At 40.4% G+C, this 25,158-nt stretch overlaps 2 protein-coding genes across 9 annotated transcripts in view; both read left to right on the forward strand.

Annotated features, from left to right (window-relative positions):
• UBA3 (ubiquitin like modifier activating enzyme 3) overlaps positions 1 to 17,234 on the forward strand; it is a 37,636-nt gene extending 20,402 nt beyond the window's left edge. For 6 of the 8 annotated variants that reach the window (XM_072598715.1, XM_072598717.1, XM_072598716.1 and 3 more), the window contains 13 exons: positions 1,548 to 1,628; positions 8,416 to 8,459; positions 9,083 to 9,147; positions 9,931 to 10,086; positions 11,658 to 11,760; positions 11,918 to 12,031; positions 14,331 to 14,384; positions 15,045 to 15,081; positions 15,234 to 15,315; positions 15,934 to 16,034; positions 16,132 to 16,195; positions 16,293 to 16,347; positions 16,632 to 17,234. In XM_072598715.1, the coding sequence (XP_072454816.1) occupies positions 1,548 to 1,628; positions 8,416 to 8,459; positions 9,083 to 9,147; positions 9,931 to 10,086; positions 11,658 to 11,760; positions 11,918 to 12,031; positions 14,331 to 14,384; positions 15,045 to 15,081; positions 15,234 to 15,315; positions 15,934 to 16,034; positions 16,132 to 16,195; positions 16,293 to 16,347; positions 16,632 to 16,720 (1,045 nt within the window). In that variant the 3' untranslated portion in view covers positions 16,721 to 17,234. Of the gene's footprint in view, positions 1 to 1,547; positions 1,629 to 8,415; positions 8,460 to 9,082; positions 9,148 to 9,930; positions 10,087 to 10,713; positions 10,859 to 11,657; positions 11,761 to 11,917; positions 12,032 to 14,330; positions 14,385 to 15,044; positions 15,082 to 15,233; positions 15,316 to 15,933; positions 16,035 to 16,131; positions 16,196 to 16,292; positions 16,348 to 16,631 lie in introns of all 8 variants that reach the window. The other 2 variants (XM_072598713.1, XM_072598712.1) reach the window with 2 other exon arrangements.
• Positions 17,235 to 17,938: 704 nt separating this feature from the next.
• TMF1 (TATA element modulatory factor 1) overlaps positions 17,939 to 25,158 on the forward strand; it is a 29,625-nt gene continuing 22,405 nt past the window's right edge. The window contains exons 1-5 of the mRNA XM_072598706.1: positions 17,939 to 18,275; positions 19,725 to 20,953; positions 21,996 to 22,099; positions 22,853 to 22,979; positions 24,610 to 24,715. Coding sequence (XP_072454807.1) covers positions 18,134 to 18,275; positions 19,725 to 20,953; positions 21,996 to 22,099; positions 22,853 to 22,979; positions 24,610 to 24,715 — 1,708 coding nt within the window. The 5' untranslated portion in view covers positions 17,939 to 18,133. The remainder of the gene's footprint in view (positions 18,276 to 19,724; positions 20,954 to 21,995; positions 22,100 to 22,852; positions 22,980 to 24,609; positions 24,716 to 25,158) is intronic.

Below are 25,158 nucleotides of genomic sequence, written 5' to 3' on the forward strand. Positions count from 1 at the left end.
ATCTCTTGAGATCTCAGTTCTAAGGTATTTCTGTTGGGAGTCTGTAAGGGCATCTAATGCATCATCTCTTGGCGTTTTTTTCCCATTCTTTGAAGTTGTTTAGATAAAGGGATGATAGCACACAGCACTTTTTGTCCTGGAGGTGGATAGAATTTGATGTAGCTGAAGTCAGGAATGCCATTTTTCTGTTGTACCTCAGAAAGTATAGCTTTTTCTCTATGTTCTGTCATAAGAACTTGTTATTGGCCTTGTCCCCCTAGTCATCTTTGTGGAGAAGCAGAAACAGCATAATGGGAATATGCCAACTGAATGATGATTAGAATCTTACAGGTATGTTTGTGATGAGTAAACATTCATGTGTCTGCTGTCCTTCCTATGGGGAAGGTAAAAGAGGCTAATGATGACAGTGAGGGCAGCAACTAGCATTCATGGAGCATTCCGGGGTTTGCCAAGCACTTGCCAAATGAGATCTTATTTTATCTTTGCAACTGCCCTGGGAAGTGGGTGCCAGGATGATGCCCATATAGAGCAGGGAACTGAGGCACCCAGAGGCCATTATAAATAAAGGGAGCCCCCACAATCTGGAGGAGGAGGGACCTGAGGATTGGACTGCAGTGGCAGAGGCAGGGAAAGCATTGGGACAAGCAGTGGAGCATCACCTTCAGTTGGAAGCACAAGGTGTGCTGAGATGGAAAGCCAGGAATTGTGGTCAGGCTGGAGCAACTGCTCAGAGCTAGGGAGGCTGATCTCACTTCAGCTCATGGCATTCTCACTTCATTGCTGTGATATTAATAGATTTTTCACAATACTTGCTGTAGCTAAAATCCTGTTGCAATGGAAACCATTAAATGACAGGACAGTACAGTATAGTTGTTAGGCTAGCCTTTGAATCAGGAAAGTCTGACACTTCCTAAGTATGTGACTCTGGGCAAGTGACCTCTCAGAACCCTGGGCAAGTCATTAACACTTGGAATTGTAGAGAGCTATAGATGGACATCATCCCTGGGGAGTTCCTTACACTAAGGACATCATGGCCCTTGGCTTCAAAGCCGGGTTGGGGAGAGCATATTATGTTTGAGAAATTTTTTTTTTATATATAATTTACTTATTTTTCTGTTTTCAACATTCACTTCCACAAGAATTTGAATTCCAAGTTTTCTCCCCATCTCTCCCTGCCTTCCACCCCAGTAGAGCATGCGCACCATCCACCCCTTCTTCCAGTCTATCCTCCCTTCTATCGCCCCACCCCCCTTCTTCTATCCCCTGTCCTCTATTTTCCTGTAGGGTAGAACAGATTTCTGTACCCCATTGCCTGTATATCTCATTTCCCAGTTGCATGCAGAAACAGTTTTTACCATTCGTTTTTAAAGCTTTGACTTCCATATTCTCTCCCTCCCTCCCCACCCACCCTCACTGAGAAAATAAGCAATTCAATATAGGTCATACATGTGTAGCCATGAGAATTTAAATAGAGCCTCTGGAAGAGTTTTCATCTCTAGCCAGTAATTGTGACTTATTAGAGCTTTTTAAATGGTGTATTTTTTCAGGCCTAAGGATGTTGGAAGATCCAAAGCTGAAGTTGCTGCAGAATTCCTAAACGACAGGATCCCCAACTGCGCTGTAGTTCCGTATCCTTTTTGCTGTGAAATAGTCTTTTGATGCATTTATTTTAAACTGAAATGAATTGTTAGATGCCATCTTTTCTAAGAATCTTGACCTTTGTGTAGGTTGACAGAATTAAAAAAAAAAAAATTGTTATTGGTGAAATTCCTGAAATGGAGTGGGAAAATGGGATGGGCCTTTCCTAATGCCCTCCTAGGATGTTTTATCTTTGGTTATCAGGTAGCCTTCAATTCTGAAAGGCTCTGCCACTGGAGCATAAGCTCTGCTGTCCCTGTTAGGCTATCATGCTAGGCTTGGAGGCAGAGTATGGGGATAAGCTCATTATCCCAAGGCTGCCCTTGAGATGATGTTTTGTGTTTGGCTGGCAATTCCTGAGGTCTTACTACTAAGAGAAGAGGTAGCATCTGTCCTCATACAGATGAAGTTGCAAATCTTTGATGTAAATGAATTATAAAATTTTACAAGTGAAATATATTCTGGGAAAGAAATATTTTTAAAAGGAGAATTCAGGAAGAATAGAAGAATGTATCTAGATCAGCTATGTTTTCATCCAGGATTCCTTTCATAGGTGTGTATAGTCTCAAAGATTTTTATAGAGATGACAAAGTATATATGGGGATCATTTGCTGATGTCTTAACTGATTTAATATGCACATATATAAAAATACCACCTATTACCTTTTCTATTCTTTGAACTCTTTCCTTCTTTGAGATACCTTAACAATGCCTGTTTTATTGCCTTTTAAGCACATTTAGCTCCTACAGAGTTAATTTTCTCTCTAGCTGGTGTATCTGATCAGAGAGCTTCATTCTCTTTAGTATCATTTTGTTTTGTTTTTGTTTGTGGTTGTGATGCCCAGTGCCTTTGGGTTTTCTTCTTGAAAAAAACATTTATGATGTACCACTGTAAAATTTCTGAGTAATATCTACTGCTCTTTGCTATTTTTCATTTTAAAAATCTAGAATCATTTTACTGTCGTATTAATGCATTTTTTTAATACCATACTCTTATTACACCTTCCCTTAAAATGGAAAAAAAAATTAAGCAAAACTTCCAAATACAGTGATAGGGATTCAGAGTATGTAACTGCAACTTTAATTGCTCACCTCTAGCAAGAGGAAGGAAGTGTACTATAGAACCAATAGTAACTTTTTAAGATTCTCATTTTAGAACTGGAAGTGGCCTCAGAGGTCCAGTGCCCTCAATTGTGACTTGCCCAAGCTCATTACAGATGTGGGATCATGAGATTATAAATTTAGAGACAGAAGGAAATTGAGAGATTGTCTAGGCCATTAGACAAGGGCCTAGAGAGACAGAGCAAACCTGTCACTCAACAAGTGATGAAGCCCAGTCTAGGGCTTCTGGCTCCCACACCAGGGGTCTTCCCTCTGTATCGCCTGATGATGAATTACATGGGGTCTTGTAACGTCCCTCATCGTTGTCTTGACTTGCTGTTCCTTGCTTTTCGTGCATTTGATATATTTCTATCTTTCCACAAAACTACATGAGCTCCCTATGGTAGGAATGGGGTCCAGACTTTGACAGAGCAAAAGTGCTTGGCAGAGTTCTTTATGCTGACCCAGAGAGACTCATTAAACATTTGTTTAGGTCAGGGGTGGGGAACCTGCGACCTCAGGGCCCTCTATGGTCCTTGAGTTTGGCCCTTTGACTGAATCCAGACTTCACAGAGCAAAGCCCCTTAATAAAAGAATTTGGTCTGTAAAGCTTGGGATCCAGTCAAAAGACTGCACCCAAATACCTAGAAGGCCACATGTGGCCTCGAAACTGCAGGTTCCCCAATGCTGGTTTAGGAGATCTCACATCCTACATGGTATGTCCTTTATGTAATTTCTTTGCTGGATATGAGTTCTTTACATCAACTCACTTGCCTCTTAGGATTGGGCCAATCTGGCCCTGTCCAAAAAGCCAGGAAATAAACTGTCCTCAGTGTATCTCAGCCCTAGTTCCAGCGTACTTTCACAGCCTGCAGTGATGATAGCAAGGAATATTTTGATGCTCAGGATTTGAAAACAAGGTAAAAGATTATAAATACTTTGGGTATGGTATTGAGTTTCTTTGGTCATCAGTTTGAAACAGTAACCTTGACAGTGCTGTTTGTCCTGGAGGTTTTTCAGTGACTTTGAACCAGAAGTGACCAAGTTTTAATCATCACTGAAAAAAAGTTTGGGAAATGGTCTCTTATAATAGGAGAGCTTTTCCTTTTTTCTGTTGTCTCTGCCTTTAACCTGTTAAATTTTATGTGATTTCTTTTGCCTTTTAGTGTTTTTTTTTTAATGTTATTATAGTCTGTATTCTTCTCCTGGTTCTGTTTTCTAGACTGAATCATTTTATAAAAACCTTCCCACATTCGTCTGAATTCATCATGTTTGTTATTCTGCGCTCTGCATAGTAATATTCATTTACATTTATAAATCACAATTTGTTCAGCTTTTCTTCATCTGATCTATACCTTGTTTCTATTGCTGCCATGATTATTTTGGTATAAATGGGACTTACCTTTTTTTAATCATTGGAGTCTTTGCTTAGTAGGAGGATCTCTGAATCACAATCTGTTGAGTAACTTTTCTCAAATAATCACAAATTAGCCTCTAAAATTGTCAGCTACTTCTTACCCCACTAAAAGTAAATTACTGTGCCTTTCTTCCTATAGCCTTTCTAATATAGGCTGTTTCATTTTCTGTTGTCTTTGATTGGTTTGAGATGACATCCGAAGATTGTTTTCATTTTCATTCTCTGTAGTGATCGTTTTTAACATTTTTGCATATAGTTGCTGATAAAGGTTTTCTTTCCAGCAATAAGGAAGTGATAGTCTTGTTGTACTTTGCCCTGATCAGACCATTTCCAGAATATTAATGTTCAGTTGTGGGCACCACATTTCATTGATAAACTAAAAGGTTTCTAGAGGAGGTCAGGCAGGGTGGTGAGGAGCCTGGAACATGTTTCTTAGGATAATCAGTTAAAGGAGCTATAATGTTTAGCCTGAATAGGAGCAGTCTTCTGGGACGTGTGAGAGATGCTTTCCTATAGAAGTGACAGGACTTAGAGCAACACGTGCAAATTGTAATGAGGCACATTGAAGATTGAGGTAAGTAAAACCTTCTTAACACAGCTATACAGAACAATAATGGACTGCCTGGAAGAGAGTGTGCATTTCCTCATCAAAGGAAGTTCTTTAAACAATCTTGATACCACTTGTCAGGTTATGTTCTAGGTAGGATTATTTTTCAGGTATGGATTGGACAAATGGTCTTCCCACTGAAATTCTGTTCTAATTGCATTTACTTAGAAAATTTTTCATATTATTTGACCACTTACCTATTGTGAAATGGTTCCTGTCCTTAGAAATTTTTGCCAATTCGGTATTTATTTTGGATGCTAGACTTTTATGAGGCATATTTGATGCCTTTCCAACAGTTTTTGCCATCCTTTCCAGCTTTTCCATTGACATAGAAGACATCTTATAAACTCTGTTTTACTTTGACAGCATCTTTCCAGTATGCCTCCATTCTTTGGCAGCATGGCCATCGCCCTAGTTCAGGCCTCATCATTTCTTGACCAGATTGTTTCAGTGGTCCCTTAACTAGTGTACCTTTTTTTAGAGTCCTTAGTTTTTCTTCAAAGCTCAGCTAAGCTTACCCTCATTCCTGTCCTTCTCCTGTGAGAGCTCCTCCCCACCAACAGTTACCTTGTATTTATTGTGTATAAACTCAGGAATCTGTGTTTACATATTTTCTCCCTCAGTAGAATGCAGGCTTCCCAGAGGGCAGGAAATTCTTAATTTTTGTGTTTGTATCCTCAGAGCCTGATGCCCAGTTAGTGCTTAATAAATGCTTGTTTGATTTATTTTTTGACCTTCTTGGTGGTCTTTATGCTTATTTTCAGAATAACTAGTTAATATTTCTCATAATAGCTAGTTTATAAATACTCCTCAGTGAGATGACCACATTCCCCATGAAAAGATGTTACATATTGCCTTGGGACCCCCATTAAAACTAATTGCATCGTGATGCGGTAGAGTGAGCACCAGTTTAGAGTGCGAGGAAATGACTTTCAATTCTACTTTGGCAAGCTTGCTTCCCTAAATGACTTTAGGCAACTTTTTCATCTTTGAGCCTCAGTTTTTTCATTAGTAAATGGGATTGGATTAGAAGACGGGATCCAAGGTCCCTTACAACTCTCAATTTGTGGTTCTGTCCAAGGAGACCCTTTGAGCCATTCTTTGGTTCCAGCTTCATTTTCTCTGTTTTCATTCAGAGGGAGAACATCAATACGATCAGTGGGCACTCATTCCTCTAGTTGGTAATTTGTTGGTAATTATTGAATGCTCGAAAATTAAGGGGTATCTGCTACTAACTTAAATTTGATTCTTAACTGCCTTTGGCCCTTTTTTTGATGTTTCACTCTGAATGTGGGCTTCTGTCTAGACCCTAAGACTATTTTGTTATTTTTTGATAGGTTTCATTGTTTCTGGGGCCAGCTTTGTGGTAACAGTCATTTCTTTCCTTGGCTGTAAGATCGCAGACACTGCCTGTGGCTAAAACCATACTTGGGACCTCTCTGCCTTGGTAGAACCTGCCAGAGCTTGTGTTCCTGGAGAACCCAGGGTCCCCACATACCAGGAAGAGTCATTAATTAAGGCAGAACTTTGATGCCACAGCTTAACAACTTTGAGTTGCTGATAGAAAATCCAGGAAGAACCAACAGTATTGGCTAAGAAATAGATTTTTTTTGGTGGTGATAAGTGAAGTATGGAAGTTAGGAAAAGATAGGTGCCCTGAAGCACTGGACTGTGTAGGTTTAGATTTTTCCCAGTGATTAGTATAGAGCTTTACACACAGTGGATGTGTAATGCTACTATTTGGCTAAAAAAGAATGCTTACATGAAAGTAAACTCTTCACCCTTGCTCTCTCTTTTGACATTGTTTGATTCTCTGGCCTTACACCTTTGGATGGAGAGATTTCCTAACTTAGATAACATTTTGTTCATTTTTTCTGTTTTCTTAATATTCACATATCTTGTCATCATTTTATGCTTTCAGAACATTCTTATGTTGTGATTTTCACCTTACAGATATGTTTTCTGGTTTGGCCTTAGAACTAGAATTAGGGATGCAGCTTACACTGATGCTAGGATCTAGACATGATAACCCAGTGGTTTACTTATTATGGTCTTCAAATAGAATCCTTGGATTGCTGTGTCACTCTACTATTGGACCGTGGATTCAGACAAAACCAGCTGATTTTTGTAAAGACTTAAACAGTTACTAATTTCATAGAGTAGGGAAGCAACACCTTTCACGGGGGCAACGTTATATTGAATTGAAATGATTGGAAAATCTCATTTATTAAAAAACCTCTTTATCCCAGAGTGATACCTTGGAGTTCAAGACATGGCTGGGCACTCCAGAAAAGGAGAACCCCTTTCATGAAAGACTGTGTTCTCTTGACTTTCTGTTCAGGTGCAGTCAGCACTTTGTTGCTTTTGGCCAAAAGCTATTGCAGAACCTCTAGGATAGAAATCAATGACAAGTTGATCCATTCAGTTAGGACTTTGGTGGGGAAAAGGAATCAACTTTATATGAGTGTTTTTGTCATGACTTTTCTACTTGTTTTCAAATCTTGAGCATCAGAAAGTTCCTTAATATCATCACTGTGCAGGCTCTACATCCAGAGCTGTGAAACTGGGTGTTACTGAGGCAGGCCATTTCATTGCTCCTTGGATAGGGTTGGTCGAACTCAATCCTGAAAAGAGGTATATGAGAGACTTGGAGAATTCTCTTTCTTCCTGAATGTAGAAATGACATGAGGAAACACACAGGACTTCAGATGAAACCAGCAGTTCAGTGTGGCAGCACAAGGCATTGTGTAAGTGCTGGGAAGGCATGAGTACAGAGCACTGTCCTGCCCTCAGGAACTGATGGTCTAGTTGTGGAAGCGGCCTACACATAGGAAAATTTCAGATAGCAAGAAAAGAACAGCTCAAGACATGGTAAAAGAGATTGTTATGAGTTATTCTGTAATTCCTGACCAGTGTGAGACAGTGAGAAGAGCACTGACTTTGGAGTCGGAAGACCTGGCATCAATCAGCTCTTGGTTTTAGTCTATCTTTGGCAATAGGAGGCCATCTAGATTTCCACCAAAGTCTGGTCCAGCTCTCAATAAATGATCCTGAATCCAGCAGAAGGAAAGCTGATTCCAGAGTGTGTTGCTTAAAGAAGTTTTTAGAAAGGAGGTGAGTTAGGTATCTGACAGTGTATGTAGGGAACATTCTCCTTGTGAAATCTCTATCTCTCTGCTGAGAGCATGGAAGTGTTTCACAATCTGTTCTCTAGGACTAAAATTGTTCATCATAATTAAACAGAGTCTAGCTGCTTTAACAGAACTACTCAACTGATAGATGAAGAATATGTGGTATGGAGTTAAATAGAAAGGCTCTTTACACATCAGACAAAGGAGATGACTCCTTAGTCTCCTCTCCCCCCTCCAAAACCCTAGTAGCACTTCATAGTTGGCATTAGCTTTTCAACAGTGATTTAGATCTAAAGTGTGTAAATAAACTGTTAACTTATGTTGTCTGATTTGTCAAATATCCTACGAGTTTTCTTGCTTTGAATGCTGGTGACTTTTAGTCTTAACTAAATTTTGAGTATGTTTCTCTTTCTCTACTATTCATGTGTGTGTGTGTGTGTGTGTGTGTGTGTGTATACACATATACACACACACACATATATACACAATACACACATATTAATTCCTTTACTCATATTCAGACATTTCAACAAGATTCAAAATTTTGATGATACTTTCTATAGACGTAAGTTTTCACTTGAAATCTCATAATTTTACAGTGTTTATTACTAAGTCATTATTTTAAAGTTAGTTTTTTTATAGAGATTATTAACTTTGAATGTGAATTAATGGTATCTTCTATGTCTTTTTCTAAACTGGAACATTAACAACAATTGATGTAGTAAAAGAGAAGAAAAACTGCTAATGTTTAAGGGCTAAATTTTACCTTGTTGCATTCAGCAAAGCTAGATTGGGCTTTAAAACTGACATTTTTACATATTGATGAAATATGCTATCCTTCTGTGTAAATTTGAATTATTTACATTTTATAAATGAATGAAAAATCATTAAGTGCACACTAGATACCTGTCATGGTGTGATGTAAGGGGGGAATATAAATGCAAGCAGGCAAGACTACCCCTAGGAACATACATTCTAACTGGGGAAAGCAATACATAAAGGGATACTTGAGAGGGTTGAGACTGGAAATAACCAGAAAGTTACATGTGAAGCTTTGGTTCTGGGCACGATTGTAAAAACTTGCGATCCAGGGTCCTGGGGCAGAGTGCAGCTTCTGGAGGGAGGGGAATGAAGATGGCTTTTTAAAATTTTTTTCTTTTAAACTAAAGCTCCATCATTTTTTCTTAGAATTTCACATCATTGTATGTGGTCTCGATTCCATTATTGCTAGAAGATGGATAAATGGCATGCTGGTAAATGCTTTCCTATTTTTTTCTGGTTTCTCTAAGTTCTTGATAATCTGGCACCAAGTAAATTAGAGTTACATTGTGTGGTGTTCATTTTGAAAACTCAAGACTACTTTGCTGCTTAGTTTTGAATTAGTAGTTACAACTCACTGCTTTGTGGGGAGATTAGTTAATGGAAGCCTTTCTGATTATGGGTGAAGGTTATTGAATTGTCTGGCTGTATCCAAACTTTTCCTCCAAATCTGGTTTGCACAAAACCAGAGTGCTGCCGATAATTGACTTTTTAGTTAAAAGCTCTTGAGACCATAGAGTTAGAGATAGAATCCCGCCTCGCGTCTCCTTTCATAGAAGCTGAAGTCCACTGAAGTTAAGTGATGTGTCCATGGCCGCACAGCTAGTAAATGGGAGAATGCCAGACTTCAAACTCAGGTCTTTGGATTCCAGATTCCATATTCTTTCTTCTGCACCATGCTGTCTCTCTGTGATAAATCTAATAACTGAATGATAAAAATGAATAAAACATCTTTATTTTAATTTAAATAAATGTTAAATTTTTTTAGTGAATCCTTAGTTCTATTTTTCTTTTTAGAGAAATTTCACTTTTAAGGGTGAAGCGTGTATTTGATGATAGCATATATTCACACCAGTATGGTGATATCTGATGCCATTTTTATTAATAAAAATAGTTAACTTTAAAACAGCTTTCCCCTCCCCCGTGATGTTACCTTGAAGGTTTTGGGATAATTTTGGCAGTAATTCTGTTTTTATAGTTGTTTTATATTCTTCTAGATATCACTTCTAAATTATGAAGACGGTGTATTAGATCCAAGTTCCATTATTCCTTTGATAGATGGGGGAACAGAAGGTTTTAAAGGAAATGCTAGGGTAATTCTACCGGGAATGACAGCTTGTATTGAATGTACACTGGAACTTTATCCACCACAGGTAATTTGTTTTACAGACTGCTGAAGAGAATTAAGTTTTAAATAACATGTTTTAATACTTACTAGATATAACTTGGAAACAGACTAAACATCTTTGTCCTTGTTATACTCATAACATATTATTAACTCATTTTATATGCTTGGGTGGGGATTAGGGGTGAGCTTAATGCTATGGAAACATAATGGGGAATTTGGGAGATAAGAGAGACTTATTTAGGAATGTGGTGTAGTAATTCTCGGTCACTTACCGGTTGAACCAGGTGTGGCCAGACCAGATTCTGGAGTTGTGTTTGGCTACCAGGATTCTTTTATAGTTCAATTTAACAATGGCTCTGTATTCAGTGATTCCCAGTACTAAACTGATCGTTCATAGACTTACTGAACTCCAGTCTTTGTCTGACTGCTTCTTCCTCTTCTGCTCTGACAATACTTGAGTGTCCTTGCTCCAGTACTTGTCCTCGCAGTGTGTTTATTCATATGGGAAAAGAATAGTATAGAGAAATAATAATGGTATTACTTGCAAGTAATGCCACATGAAATCTGTGGTGCATGGAATATTGGGCTTTGTAGTTGACTAGCCTCCTAATTAACTTGACTTAGTCCTTGATTCCACCATTTTTATCTACAGGCCCCCGAGGTTGAGATGTCCTACTTCAAAACAAAAAGATCCAACCTGTCACATTTCTTCCTTATTTGGTTACAGATTGACCCCTGAATGCCTTGAATTGGAGACATTTATTTATATCAAATGCCAGATGCCCCACGTTGTCTTTGTGAGCTTTTGGTTTTTCTCCCATACATTGCTATACGATCACTTGTCCATTTATACTGTCCTTCTAAAATGCAAAAAAGAAGCTTCATATTAAATACAATTCAAACAATTTTTTTTATATCACTCAGAAAAAGAAGGATTTATTCCATTACCTAGTGTACCTCTAAAGGTCACCAAAGAGCTTTTTGTATATGCATGTTGAAATGAAGACATAATTAACCATCCCCTTTAGTTCTGTCAGTGTTGATTAGATGGCAGCAGCAGGCATTAACATAACCCAAGGTTATGCCATTTAATCTCAAAATCTCAGCGTTACTTAATATTTACTTAGAATTTTGGAGCTGGGGTTTAACACCTTACATCAGCTGATATTTTTTGCTGATTTTTTTCTGTCAAGAATTTACATTTTTTTTAGCGTTGTAATTTAAATGTATAGGAATAGGATGGTTGTATTTGAGTACAACCATTGCTCAGTAATTCTCCTGTTTAACCAGTGAAAATAAAATTTATATAGCTCCATTTTAAAGCTTACTTCCAGACCTACTGTTTTAGGCTGACCAAGTGCTCTATTATTTTTAGCTCATTTTAGAAAACTTTGTATTGATTTAAAATGTTTTAGCTGCATAATTAATAATACACGAAGGCAAATTTTTATAAATCATATAATTTAATAAAAAGATAGTTTTCCAGGCACACAATTTAATAGTCAAGAAAAAATGTGTTCTTCTAAAGCTGTATTTAAAAGGAAAAAGGGGCACCCTTTAAAATCCTCAGCTGAATACAGTTATTTTTGGTTTTAGGTTAATTTCCCCATGTGTACCATTGCATCTATGCCCAGGCTCCCAGAACATTGTATTGAGTATGCAAGAATATTACAGTGGCCCAAGGAACAGCCTTTTGGAGGTAAAAAGCTCAATTTAAGAATTCTAAAATAATTAATAAAACATATCTTCAGTTTTGTTGAGCCATAAATTCATTTTGGTGATGCTAAATATATTTTGAATTCTTCTTTTTAGAAAATTAATGCTTTTTATGTATTTGTGTCCTTTTTTCCCCCCAGAGGGAGTTACATTGGATGGAGATGATCCTGATCATATTCAGTGGGTCTTCCAAAAATCACTAGAGAGAGCGTCACAATTTAATATTAGGGGTGTTACCTATAGGTTAACCCAAGGTAAGCCAAAGAGTTGTTAGGTAATCCTGGATGAAGGGACCTTGGACATATTGTCCTTTAATATGAGCTCAGGCCTTGAGAATTTCAATGAGGATCTAGCTGAATTCAGTTTGACAGACATTTTATTAAGAGTCTTTAATATGCAAATCACTGTGCTAGGTATATCCAAGGACTAGTAGGAAACAAGGAGCTGATGTCATGGGGGAGGGGGAATTGGATATGTATGTAGATGAGTGAATACAAAGTCCTTTCCGGAGGGAGAGAGCACTAGCAACTGAAAGGAATCAAGAAAGACTTCATTTAGGAGGTTGTAGCTGGCAGGTGGTGATGCCTTCAAAGAGGGCAGGGCTTTTGTGAGGTAGGAATGCATTCAAACATGAGACATCTATGGAAATGGGAGGTGGAATGTCAAGTTTGATGGACAGCCAGCAGACTAGTTTGACTGCAATAGGCAGAGTCTCTTGTAAGGGAGTATCAAGGATTCTGTATGGTCAGGTGGTTGGGAACCAGATTATGGAGGGATTTAAATGCCAGACTGAGGATTTTGTATTCTATGCTAGGGGTAATTGCCTGTCATTGTGCTAAACATTTTATAATTATTATCGCATTAGACCTTCACCACATCCCTGGGCTGTAGATGCTATTATCCTCATTTTACATTTGAAGAAACTGAGGCAAACATTTAAGTGATTTGCCCAAAGTCACACAGCTAGTGTCTGAGGATGAATTTGAATTTGAGTCTTCCTCCAGGCCAAATGCTATACGTACTGTAACACCTAGGGAACCACTGAACATTTGTGAGTGACATGGTCAGACTTAAGTATCATAGGAATATTATTTTGACTTTCTGAAGATTGATTGGAGAGTTAGAGACCAATTTAGAGGCTATTGAAGTAGTCCAAGCTTAGAAGTAAGGAGTACAAGGTAGAATTGATGTGACTTAGCAAGTGGTTAAATGTGAGGAATGAGGGGGAGAGGAAGGAGTCAAAAACCACTCCAAAGATATGAATCCCTTTGATTAGAAAGATAGTGATGTAGTCAACAACTGAGAGGGAAGGATCCCTCTGAAGGAGGCAGGATAATGAAATGAGTTTGAGATACTAATGGAACATTCTGTGGAAATGTTGAGCAGGTAGTTTGTATTGCAGGATTGGCATTCAAGAGGTGAGTGCTGGATGGACAGACTGGGGAGTCACGTATGTAGAGGTGATTGGACTAATGGCATCTGATGGAATTATTGAGAGTATAGTAGAAAATAGAGAAGAGGACCCAGATCAATCCCTGAGACGTTAAGTATGAACAGACCAGTACTTCTGGGCCATATGGATTATGATGATCCAGAAGGGAACAGTCACACACAGGTACCTGGAGAAATGAGAAAGCAGTGTCCCAGAAGGCGTCTGAGGAGAGAGGGAGCAGGAGGTGGCTGACAGTGTCAGAAGGTGCAGAGAAGTCAAGTTGAATGAAGAGTTAGAGGGGGGCCTTGGGATTCCTTAACTCCATATGAAAGCCAAGGAAGCAGCCCTGAGTCTGCTAGCTACCTGAGAAATGTTTAATGAAGGGCTGCTTATCTACTGTCTCATTTTTGTGAATACCATAAGTGTTAGTGCTGCATTGATGGTAAGGCTCATTAAAAATTCAGTTATGCTTATCTAATCCAAGTAATTTCTAATCTATGATTAATAATGCTTACATATAAACAATGCTTTATGTTAACAAAAGACTTTGCACACGTATTTGATTCTTGAGATAACTTTGTGATATTAGATAGGGAGAGTTTATGATCCCCATCTTGTAGCTGCAAGGCCTTTTTTCATTGACCTGTGCTATGTTGTTAGGTAGGCAGCAAAGCATTAGAAGGTAAAAAGGATTGGCTGTACTTGGAAGCAAGCTAAGTGGCTTTTAAAATACGTATTTGCATTAATATTTCATCCACTTCTTCAGTTAATGGTGTTGATAAATAATTTGGTGTGATTTTATTTTATATAATCACCCAAATACCTTGTATATTATAGGTACCCAACAAACGTTGAATTAAATATATAATGTCTGATAAACACATTATTCCAGGAATAAACCTTGTTGCATTAATTTTATAGTTATATAAGAAGTTTTGTTTAGAATTCTAGCGCTCCCTTTTTGCCACTGGCATCTGTAAAGCAGATTGAGAGGCTAAAATACCGAGCAGGTTCACAGGGATGTGGTATAAGATCTGAGCACTACTCATAACCAGACTTGCAGTGTTTAATCCTCTTGGACACGTCTGAGTGTCTACCTGGGTCGCTCTCTCTTTCTCCAGGGGTTGTGAAGAGAATCATCCCGGCTGTGGCCTCCACAAACGCTGTCATCGCAGGTGAGGGCAAAGGCTGCTCTTTGAAGGTGGTTTTCTTTCTTAGTTACACGTCTGCCTATTTTTAGGAAGCCTATCAGCAGGTAGCTGCAAGGGGATGACTCTTAGCCAGGCCACCTTCAGTGACTGCCCACCTGTGTCTTGGGGAATTATCAGGAGGTGTATGGAGAGCCTAGATTGCAGGATGAAATTCTTTGAGTGGAATTTTCTACAGGCGCCTGATTTCAGAGAGCTTGGGTTTTGGCACCTTTTTCGATTGTGATGTAAGGACTTAAAAAGTAGTGACTTATGTCAGAGCATGGCCTAGATGTAAGAGTTCATTGTAAGGGGGAATTATGTAAATACAAGGTGTAACTGTAGTGTCGTTTCTCTTTTCCTCACTTGTACAGAGTCCTCAGCATTAATATTAGACCCATTCAGGCCAAAAGGTTAAAAAAAAAAAAAAGGCAGCCTGCTTTACGTTAAATAATATAAAGTACCCTTTTGACAGTTGAGGTTTTTACATTAGGAGTTATATTTTATTAGAAATGAACAGTTTTTCTTTTCCATTAATAGTTTTAAGTAATCCTTCCTTAGTACTAACCAAATATAAGTTGCTCACTTTGATTTTAAGTGTTAAAAATTCATAGAATAAAGCAATGGTTTTTTTTTTCTCTTTTCCAGCTGTGTGTGCCACTGAGGTTTTTAAAATAGCTACGAGGTAATATGTTTACTTTTTCATAAACATATGTATACACATTTCAAATGATATTACATAAACATTATATAGTCACAGTCTGACTATCAGGCTATATTATATTACATATATTATATATTACATTATATAAACATAAACATGTTTTTCCATTACAGTGCATATATTCCCCTTAATAATTACTTGGTATTTAATGATGTAGATGGGCTGTACACATATACATTTGAAGCAGAAAGAAAGGTTAGTATGACTACTAATGGAGTTATTGCTGTGCATACTTTGATTTTCAAGTTTCAGTGCCTGCTTAAAACCATAGGAGAGCACGCTTGTTCTCCGTTTAACTTGGCCAGACTTGTACCTTTAGTTTCTCTGCTTCGCCTGGCCTTATGTCCTACTGCATGTGAAATCTTACCAAACATTGGTTCTGATAAACTGGACCACCAGAGAACTGCTTTGCTTAGACAGAAACGTTTTCAAGCTAATTAACTTGATTCTTATTTTAGATTGGAATGCTAGACTGTTTCAGAGTGTTTGCATGGTAATTTAGCCTTCTTAAGGATTTTTAACAGTTTGGTATGATTTGCATAATACCGTGATTTGCTTTTACAAGAGGAAGCTTGGGGCAGAGGATAGAGAGCTGGACTTGGAGTCAGGGATACCTGGGTTCCAATCCTGCCTCAGATACTTATTAGCCATGTAACCCTGGGAAAGTCACTTCATCTCTGTCTGCCTTGGTTTCCTCATCTGTAAAGTGGGGATCGTAACATCTACTTCATAACTTTGTTGTGAGGATCAAATGAGATGATATGTATACAATACTTTGAAAATACTAGCCATTATTATCATTTCTGCTTATAGGAGAATTGCCCAGCTTGCAGCCAGCTTCCCCAAAATATCCAGTTTCCTCCATCAGCTAAACTGCAAGAGGTTTTGGATTATCTAATTAATAATGCTTCATTGTAAGTCTGTACTTTTGGGAGACTGAAACAGTTTTATGCATTTGAAGCATTCTGCATATAGAAAAGTTGTTCTTAATATTTCTTCCTTGATTTACAGACAGATGAAATCTCCAGCCATCACAGCCACGTTAGAGGGGAAAAACAGAACACTTTACTTACAGGTGATGGATGGAACCCTCCTCCTTGTACTTTCATTAGGAACAGAGAAAAAAGAGTGTGTGTGTGAATTTTATATAAAATTTCTTTTAATGTTTTTAGACAATAACTTCCATTGAAGAACGAACAAGGCCAAATCTTTCTAAGACATTAAAAGGTACTTTAAGTAGACTTTTCCCTAATATGTTTAAATGTTTTTTAATGACAGTCCTTTAAGGTTTATGAAGTGTTTTGCTTACAGAGTATTTTCTTTGAGGATAAGATCTACAGTAACCTAAAACCTTATTTGCAAAAACTGGTTTTATAATTAATAGAGAATGAACGTGTTTATTTTCAGTAGTTCCTCTAGATAACTGAAACTTAAAGTACTTTCATATTGTATGTATTTGAAATTTTTGCTGAAATACTGACCCGAATCAATTCTTTTCTTGCCCATTTTAGAGCTGGGCCTTGTGGATGGACAAGAGCTTGCTGTTGCCGATGTTACCACCCCGCAGACCGTACTGTTCAAACTTCACTTTACTACTTAACAACAATAAATGTACATCTAAAAGAGGATGACAACCCACTGCAATGTCGTGCTCTATGTGGATACTCAGAATAACCTAATCGATGTCCCTGTTAGTGTTAGTGTCTGACTTTTATAATGGATCACTCTTTGTTACTTCAGAACTGCCCCTCCAAGCCAGTCTGGGGGATGGCGCTTGGGAGTTTTCATTAACGCAGGGTTGCAGAAGCCTGGAGGGAGACTGTGACTGATGTGGGCGTTGGTTTGGAACGCTGAGCCCGTCTGTGCGGGAGGGGTTTAGGATGGTCAGAGGGTGCGAACAACCACATATGCAAAATAACGTCCTTAAAGAAAATTCAGATATTAAATGCCCTTTTGTAAGTCAGACAAGTAGGACTTGTGCGAAGTTGGGTACCTGTAATACTGAATGTGGGATGTTTCCTGTCTGAGTGAATATTGGTTTGATTTTGACCGTCTAAAGGAATGTCAAGTGTTGTAAAGGGATGCGTTGTCCACGATAAAGTGTTTGAGCTCCACATCCGTGCATGAACGTGTCTGTGTGCCGTGCCCGCCCAGCGCCCACGCGTGCTGCCAGGAGACCGCACCGCACCGCACCGAACCTTACCTCAGCGCGCTGAGACGGCGGCGGTGCAGTGGGGGGGAGCGCGGGGCGCCCGAGGCGGGCCGGGCCGGTAGGGAAGGCTGGGGGGGCAGCGCCCCGCTCCGCCCAGTGCCCTCGCCCAGGGCGCCGCCTGCTGGCTGCCTGAGGCGTCGGGGGCAGATGGGCCCACGCACGTGACACCGGCCGCCCCCCCACGCCCGCGCGACTCCCGGGGCTGGGGGTCACCGGCACCTCGGCTGTGGCCGCGGGGCAGGGGTGACCCTGAACTGGTCCCCTCCGTGCTGGGCACCGCGGGTGGAGGCAGGCGGGAGACGGGGGCTGAGGAGGGTGCGGGCGGGGCCGGCCTCCTCTAGGGCACGCCGGGCCGGACCCTTGGCCCCTCGGACGCTCGGCTTCCTTCCTCGTGGATGGCCCCCCGAAGCTCCTCCTCTGCCCACAACGCACACAGCCTGCGCAGGCATTACCCCATCTTTTCCCCAGCGCGTTCCCGTCCGCGGTTCCGGGTTGCCTTGGTGACCAGGGGCGACGCTTGTCTCCAGGAAGTGACGTAAGACTCCCTGCCTTCCCGCTTCCTCCTCCACGCCCCCGTGGTGGATTGTTGTGGACGTGGAAGGCTTCCGCGCCTGCGCAGTGGCGGCGGCGGCGGCGGCTCCGGCTCCGGCTCCGGCTCCGGTTCCGGCTCCGACTCGGGCTCGCGGCGGGGGTCAGGCGGCGGTGAGGACTTGCTTCCTGGGGGCCATGGCTTCCCGCTGACCGCTGACCGCGGCCGCCGAGCCTCGCGGGGAGCGGCGGGGAGGCCCGCGGGGCGCGGAGATGAGCTGGTTCAACGCCTCTCAGCTGTCGAGCTTCGCCAAGCAGGCCCTGTCCCAGGCCCAGAAGTCCATCGACCGGGTCCTGGACATCCAGGAGGAGGAGCCCGGCGCGTGGGCCGAGGCGCGGCCTTTCGGGGACCCCGGTAAGGACGGGCGGAAGCCCCCGCGGGCCGCCTCCTGGGCGCTAGGCCCGGCGCCGCGCCCGCCCCCCCGCAGCCTCCTGGGTAAGGGGTGAGGGGCCGAGGCCCTGGGGACGGGGCGCCCCCAGCGCTGCCCGCCCGGGCCGTCCCCGTCCCCCGCGGTCCGCAGGCTGAACCCTCCACGCAGAAGCTTCTGCTGCCCAAGTCCGCCGGGAGAAGTCGGGCCCGGGGTAACGGTCCAGTGCCTTCTATCTTCTCCGAGAGCCCGGCCCCCTCCCGCTCCAGGCCCGAGCAGACCCCGCGGGCTTGGCGGGCCGGGAGCGGCTCGGGGTGGCATCGCCACGGTACGCGAGCGTGGGTTCGGGAGCGGGGAGCACCCCGAGATGGAGCCGGGTGGTCTCCAGGAGGCAGGGGCGGGAGCGCCCTCCGTGCGGCCCCGGGTGTCCCGCTTTCCTGACCGGAACGACTTGGGTCGGGTCGGGCCGGGCCCGGCTGGGCCGACCCCTTCCCCCGGTTCTCAGCGTGACCCTGACCCGCTGCCTTTGTGCAGCCTCCTCGTGCTCTTGGCCCGCGGCTCTCCGAAACCCTTAACGTGGAACTCTGAGGGCCTTGTGGTGGTGCTTAGCTGTGTTCCCACGGGGGTGCCCGGTGCCAGGGCCGCGCTCGTGGGCACCCGCCGGGCGACGCTGGGCAGCTGCCCCGAGTTAGTCTGAGGTGTCCAGGGCCCTCCAGGCCGGGCTCACCGCAGCCAGACTTCGCCGAGGGTTGTCCAGCGAAGGGACCCGGTCCTGGAGCTGGACGGAGCCGGCTGGCCGCTGATTTTTGTGTGTCCCGGAGCGTGAAAAAAGGCTGACGTTCAAATTCATAGAACAAAACGACTTGAAATGGTGCAGGTTTTTAAGATAAGCTGTTTTCAAACTCCCAAACGCTTTGGAAACCACCGTTTGTGTAAGGCAGATTTAACAGTTTCATGCTTTTCTTTATGGTGTTTCTGCTGGGATCTTTTACGAGATAATGCTTTACTGTGTAGCTTAAGGACCTAAAGTAATAATCTTACATTTCCTTAAAATAGTCTATGATTCAGGCTTTTATTAATTCATCGTGGCTATTCCATAATCATTGTAGGATTTTCGTACACAAGAGGCAACTGATGGGAGCAAAAATACTAATTTTTTCTAGGTCATAAAGTTACAGAATAGATATTTCTACAGGACATTATTGTCCCTATCCCCACTTTATTCTAGGAAAGTACAGTTGTCACCAAAATAGCCTGCACACATTTTTTGAGTCCTGTCTTTTTTTCTTCCAGTTTGAAATTGTAAAGCATAATTAAAATTATTTTTGAAATTTTGGAGATAGAGCTGAATTGGTTTAAGGTGTTACTGTTCTTCCTTTAAAATATTTAAATCTAATGTATTTTTTTTTATGTTTCTAATTCCATTTTCACAAAAGGACAAAGTTCCCCTGTAAGTGGAGGATGGGATACCTCCACCTGGGGGTTAAATTCAAATACTGAACCTCAGAGTCAACCAGTACCATCCCCTAAAGCCATTACAAAACCAGTTCAGAGGACTGTTGTTGATGAATCTGAAAGTTTTTTCAGTGCCTTTCTCGCTCCAACGGATGTCCAGCCAATACAGCGGAGTCCGGTGGTATCTAAGCCTCCCACCAAGTCACAACGACCTGAAGAAAAAGTCACAAACAGCTTACAGAACCCTCTGCAGCCAGGACAGTCAGAAACATCTGACTTAACAGAAGCAGAAGTAACAGAGCCTTCTCTTCTGGCTGTACCAGAGGACTCAAAAGGCTGTCATATTTCTTTGGAAAATTTGGAAGTGGATACTCCAGCACTTGACGATGAAGTCAAGTGTGAAGAAATCAGACATGAGACGGTTGAGATTAAGGTGTCAGCTCTGAGTATGAAGGTGGCAGAAAGTACCCCTGATGTGAAAACTTCTCTGGAAAGAGCACCCAGCAGCCAGTCTCCTGTGGTAGAAGCAAAGGATCTGGTATTGGATGCTAAGGAACAGAAGCATGAAGACAGACAGAGCAATACTCCCTCTCCTCCCGTCAGTACTTTCTCCTCAGGTACTTCTACTACCAGTGACATTGAAGTTCTGGACCATGAAAGTGTCATCAGTGAGAGTTCAGCAAGTTCCAGACAAGAGGCCACAGATCCAAAGTCGACCCTTCACTTGATGCAGACGTCCTTTCAGCTTCTATCCTCCTCTGCCTGTCCTGAATATAATCGTCTCGATGATTTCCAAAAGCTCACGGAGAGCTGCTGCTCCTCGGATGCTTTTGAAAGAATAGATTCATTTAGTGTTCAGTCTTTAGATAGCCGGAGCGTAAGTGAAATAAATTCAGATGATGAGTTGTCAGGCAAGGGGTATGCTTTAGTCCCTGTAACAGCCAGTTCTTCAACTCCAAAGACTGAGATAACCCAGTCTGCTGAAGGAAAATCTGAAGAAGAAAATGAAACATTAGTTGTACCAGCTGAAGAAACTGAAATGGAAGAAAGTGGACGAAGTGCGACTCCTGTGAACTGTGAACAGCCTGACGTCTTGGTTTCTTCTCTACAAACCCTTGAAGGACAGATAGTCCCAGAAAAGGTGACTGGGCAGTGCCAGGATATGGAAAATGAGTCAGAAGTACCTTCTGAGAAGGAAGATTTTTGCAAGGTAACTAAAATATGGGACTTATATAATGTCTTACGATGATTGAAGTATCTTATGTACATTTTTGGCATTGCATAATTCTTAATGGTGTCTGAAAGATTTTTTTTTTCAGTTTACTGTTAAGAACTTTGCAAGATACTAAGTTTATGATTGAAATTTTTTGGAATAGATTATTTCAATAAAATTAACAGTTGCCTGACTACCCCCATTTATGCCAGATTGCCTCTTCCATCTGAAGGCTTATCGTGTTGGCATTGTTTATGCACGCTGCATAGCATCACATTGGACTATTTCCTGCCTAAATTAGACCTCTGGCCATCTTTCCATGCAGAGAGAATTATGAGACCCATCAGTGTGAATTCTCTAGATTTTTTTCTTTCTCATATCTAAAAATTTTTGAATATGTTGCTGCATCCTTTGGCATGTTAACAGTGTCATTGACGTATTAGAGGTGTGAGTTGATAGCTTCATGGACATGGATAGGGATTTTTCACAAGTGCAGGCAATGAAGACAACTTTGCTTTTAAAATAAAATATATCTGACCTATAATAAGAAACTGGTAAATAGCACATTAAAATCATAAAGCACTTTCTTTCAAAAAACTCTTTGACACAGGTAGTGCAAGTAGTATTATCTCCATTTTACAAATGAGGGAAACTGAGGCAAAGAGGTTGCATGACTTGTACATAGTCACTAAACCTATCTCAAACGTGATTCAGGTAAGACAGGTTTTGATTTGTATCCCTAAGCAGAAAAAAATGCTTGATGTTATTACCTTCTCAGAAGCTAAGAATTAATATATTCCAGATGTTATTTTGAATAATTTCTAGTGACTGATACACAATAATATGTTCTAGAGATGATTCAGTTTCATATTTTTATTTTTTAATGTACATTATCCTTTTGACAGGGAGTTATGTGTTTATTATATGTTATAAGGTTATTTATTATATAGTGGTTAGAATACATTTTGCTGGTAGATCATATGTAAAAGGGATCTTTTCCTTAATATATTTTTGATTCTTGCGTGTTTAATTTACTTAGACGATTGACCTCCTGAATGAAAAATTGGAAAAAAGGGAAACCCAGTTATTAGCCATTAGTAAGGAGAAAGCAGTTCTAGAAGAAGCTTATGATAATTTAAAAGAGTAAGTAATAATACGAATAAAATACTGTCATTAGCTTATTTTCAATGTCTGCATGTTAAAACAGAGTTCCTGTAATTGCATGAAAAATTTTGTGTGTTACCCTCTTTCATATTTTTGTCTTTATTTTGCTTTTGCTTCAGTCCAGTGATTTGATGGTATAGGTGATTCCAAAATAACTGCTGTCTATAACCATTTGTTTCTTGTTCTGATTTAGCTTATCTAAACTTCCCTGAACTGAAATATCAGACAGCATTGATACATAGCCCATTTTAATTTTTATCAAAATAATTTTTCCCCCCTGAAATGATTTGTAAGGTTATCTTAGTGCAAGAACACTTCCTTTCCTGCTCTTTTAATTTTTATATTCCTTTTTTAGTTATGTTATTGCTGATCTCAGTTAATAATAATAAATTTTAATATGTTTATGAAAACAGGCTAAAGTATAGCAGTTTAGAAAAAAAATGGAATTTTTTTAATTGGAGAACATTTAAATCTGTCACTTTAGAAATTTTTAATACTTTTCAGATGTTATAAACTAAATGGCAGATTTTCGGTTTTTGGTAATTTTTCTATCTAAATTATATTAAATTTATGTCATATAGATTTTTTCTTAAACTTCTTAAGCCTTAAATTTACTTTTTTTCTTACCAAGTTATATCATAGAAACAATGTTTCAGTTTGAATGTTGAAATAATTATGTCACCTTTCCAGATGTATGATTATTCTCATTCGTAAGTAATGTTTTCTATGTAGTGAAATGTTTAGAGTCAAAGAAGAAAGCAATAGCATTTCATCCTTGAAAGATGAGTTTACCCAGAGAATTGCAGAAGCAGAAAAGAAGGTTCAGTTAGCCTGCAAAGAAAGAGATGCTGCTAAAAAGGTAAAGCAACGTTCTGTTAAAATTGTTGACGGTAAACTTTGTAGAGACAAAACTTTTAGGGAAAGTAGGAATAGTCTGGGAATCTGGAGAGATGGGAGATTAGAAGGTTCAGTGTACTAAAGTAGCTCAAATCTTAGGTCATATGTGTGTCAGAAAAGTTGCAACAGGGACACAGTTAATAGAACTGTTACTCTCTGGAACGCAGCTTGGTAAGTAAATCAGATTTTTCAGCCTATTTGTATGCAACAGGGAATTACTGCTTGAGTACAGTTATACGCAAGCATTTTGATAACCAGCTTTAGCTTATTTCAAGAAAGGCGTTATATAAATGTCAAGTTTTATGATCACTTTGGGCTTACTTAGCACCTGCCTGTAAAAGAATTTATGTATTTGCCCAAAACCAAGTAATTGTGAAAAAAGTACATTTCTAATTGGAAATTTAGTGTATGTATTTGTTTTTTAAAATAAAATCAAAGAGTCTTAGAATTTTAGAGGTAGAAGGGAGCTTAAAGGTGACGTGGTCCAGTTTCTTAATTTTATTATAGGTAAGATCAAGAGAAGTTAAATGACTTTCGTCAGGTCACCCTACTCATTAATGGCAGAGTTGAGACTGGGATGACTGAACTGGTGAACTATCTCAGTATTGCCTTGCATCTTTATTTGATGTGTCTGTTTTATCAAGATGATTCAGACACTGGTAATTTGATATAGGATAACATGCATTTGAATTTTTTTTCATCCTTATAAAGAGAGGGTAGGGTAATAGACCTTAGATTTTACTAGTGTAGGGAACTCCAGGATGAGGCCACACTCCACTAATTCAGGTCAATGCCTCTGCAACTTTTATTCTTGAAGAATTGCCTAGAGACTGATAGGTAAAATGTCTTTCCCAGGGTTTCACAGACAGGGTGCTCAGAGGCAGGTCTAGAATTTAGATCTTTTTGGTTCAGAGGGCTGCTCTCTGGCCACTCTTTTGGAGACCATGCTGCCCTCTTTGTACAAGTGCAGGAAATAGTCTTGTGGAGAAAATCAAGGCAGTGCAAACTGAGATGTTCATCTTCAAATATATACATTTACTTAAGAGAGAAATTGTTCATTTTCTAACAGTTCTTCACTGTTTGGTGAAATGACATTCTATTCAGGAGGCTTGCTATCTTCAAGGCACTGTGATAGATGCAGGAAACAAAGATGAAAATAAGATAGGTCTGGATCTCAAAGTTCTTTAATTCCACAGAGAGACAGAATGAATGTATATACACGTAAAAATAATACAGAGTAAACTGAGGGAGAGCACATTAACTGAGTGTATAGAGGAAGGGAGGAAGTGATGGTCTCTGAGGAAGGAAGGATCCTGGAAGGAAATCAGGGGTTCTGAGAGGCAGAAATGGGGGGAGTGAGTGTGTTCTCAGACTCTTAATGTCTGCTTTTTAGTTTCTGCATTTTACATGACTTTCAGGGCTGTTTTCTTATTTTTAGTTTGGAAGTGTAGGCTGTTTTGAATGAATTTATAGCTTCTTAGTAGGGAAAATTGAATGAATTTAATTGCCCTGGTATTGCATTTGGGGGAAAAATGTATTTTGAAGAACAATGGTAATTTAAAAAATATACATAGATAATATTTTGTTTTTAGGAAGTAAAAATTGTGAAAGAAGAACTTGCAACTAGATTAAATTGTAATGAAACGGCAGAACTTTTGAAAGAGAAAGATGAGCAAATAAAAGGATTACTGGAAGAAGGTGTGTATGTGCAACATGTTCAACTGACCATCAGTCTTCAGTTGTGAGAAGGAAAAGTTGTGCTTTGTGTGTGGTTAGCCGCTGCTTTCCATTAGAGATTATGGAAGCTGGGGGGGGGGGGGGGGGGGGGGGGGCGCAAGAAAATTAAATGTCATAGCTTTCAGCCAGCAGAGAAAGGTGAGTGTTTAGAGATGCGCAGAAGTACAGCAACATTCAGTCTTCTTTCCTTTTTATTCCTAGAGGACTGACAATATAACTCTCCAAAGAATAAACTGTCTTTTGAAGAATAAAGGTTTATGTGGGAGAGCTATCAAGCAGGTTTAAGGCCAAATATTTGACCAAAGACTTTTGGGATAATATTTCTGTGATTCATCTATTATCTAGTCAGCTATGTGTCACAGTGTAGAGAATGCTGGACATTGAGTCAGGTAGACCTGATTAGG

This window comes from Notamacropus eugenii, chromosome 3 (genome assembly GCF_028372415.1).
Source record: "Notamacropus eugenii isolate mMacEug1 chromosome 3, mMacEug1.pri_v2, whole genome shotgun sequence".
NCBI lineage: Eukaryota > Metazoa > Chordata > Mammalia > Diprotodontia > Macropodidae > Notamacropus > Notamacropus eugenii.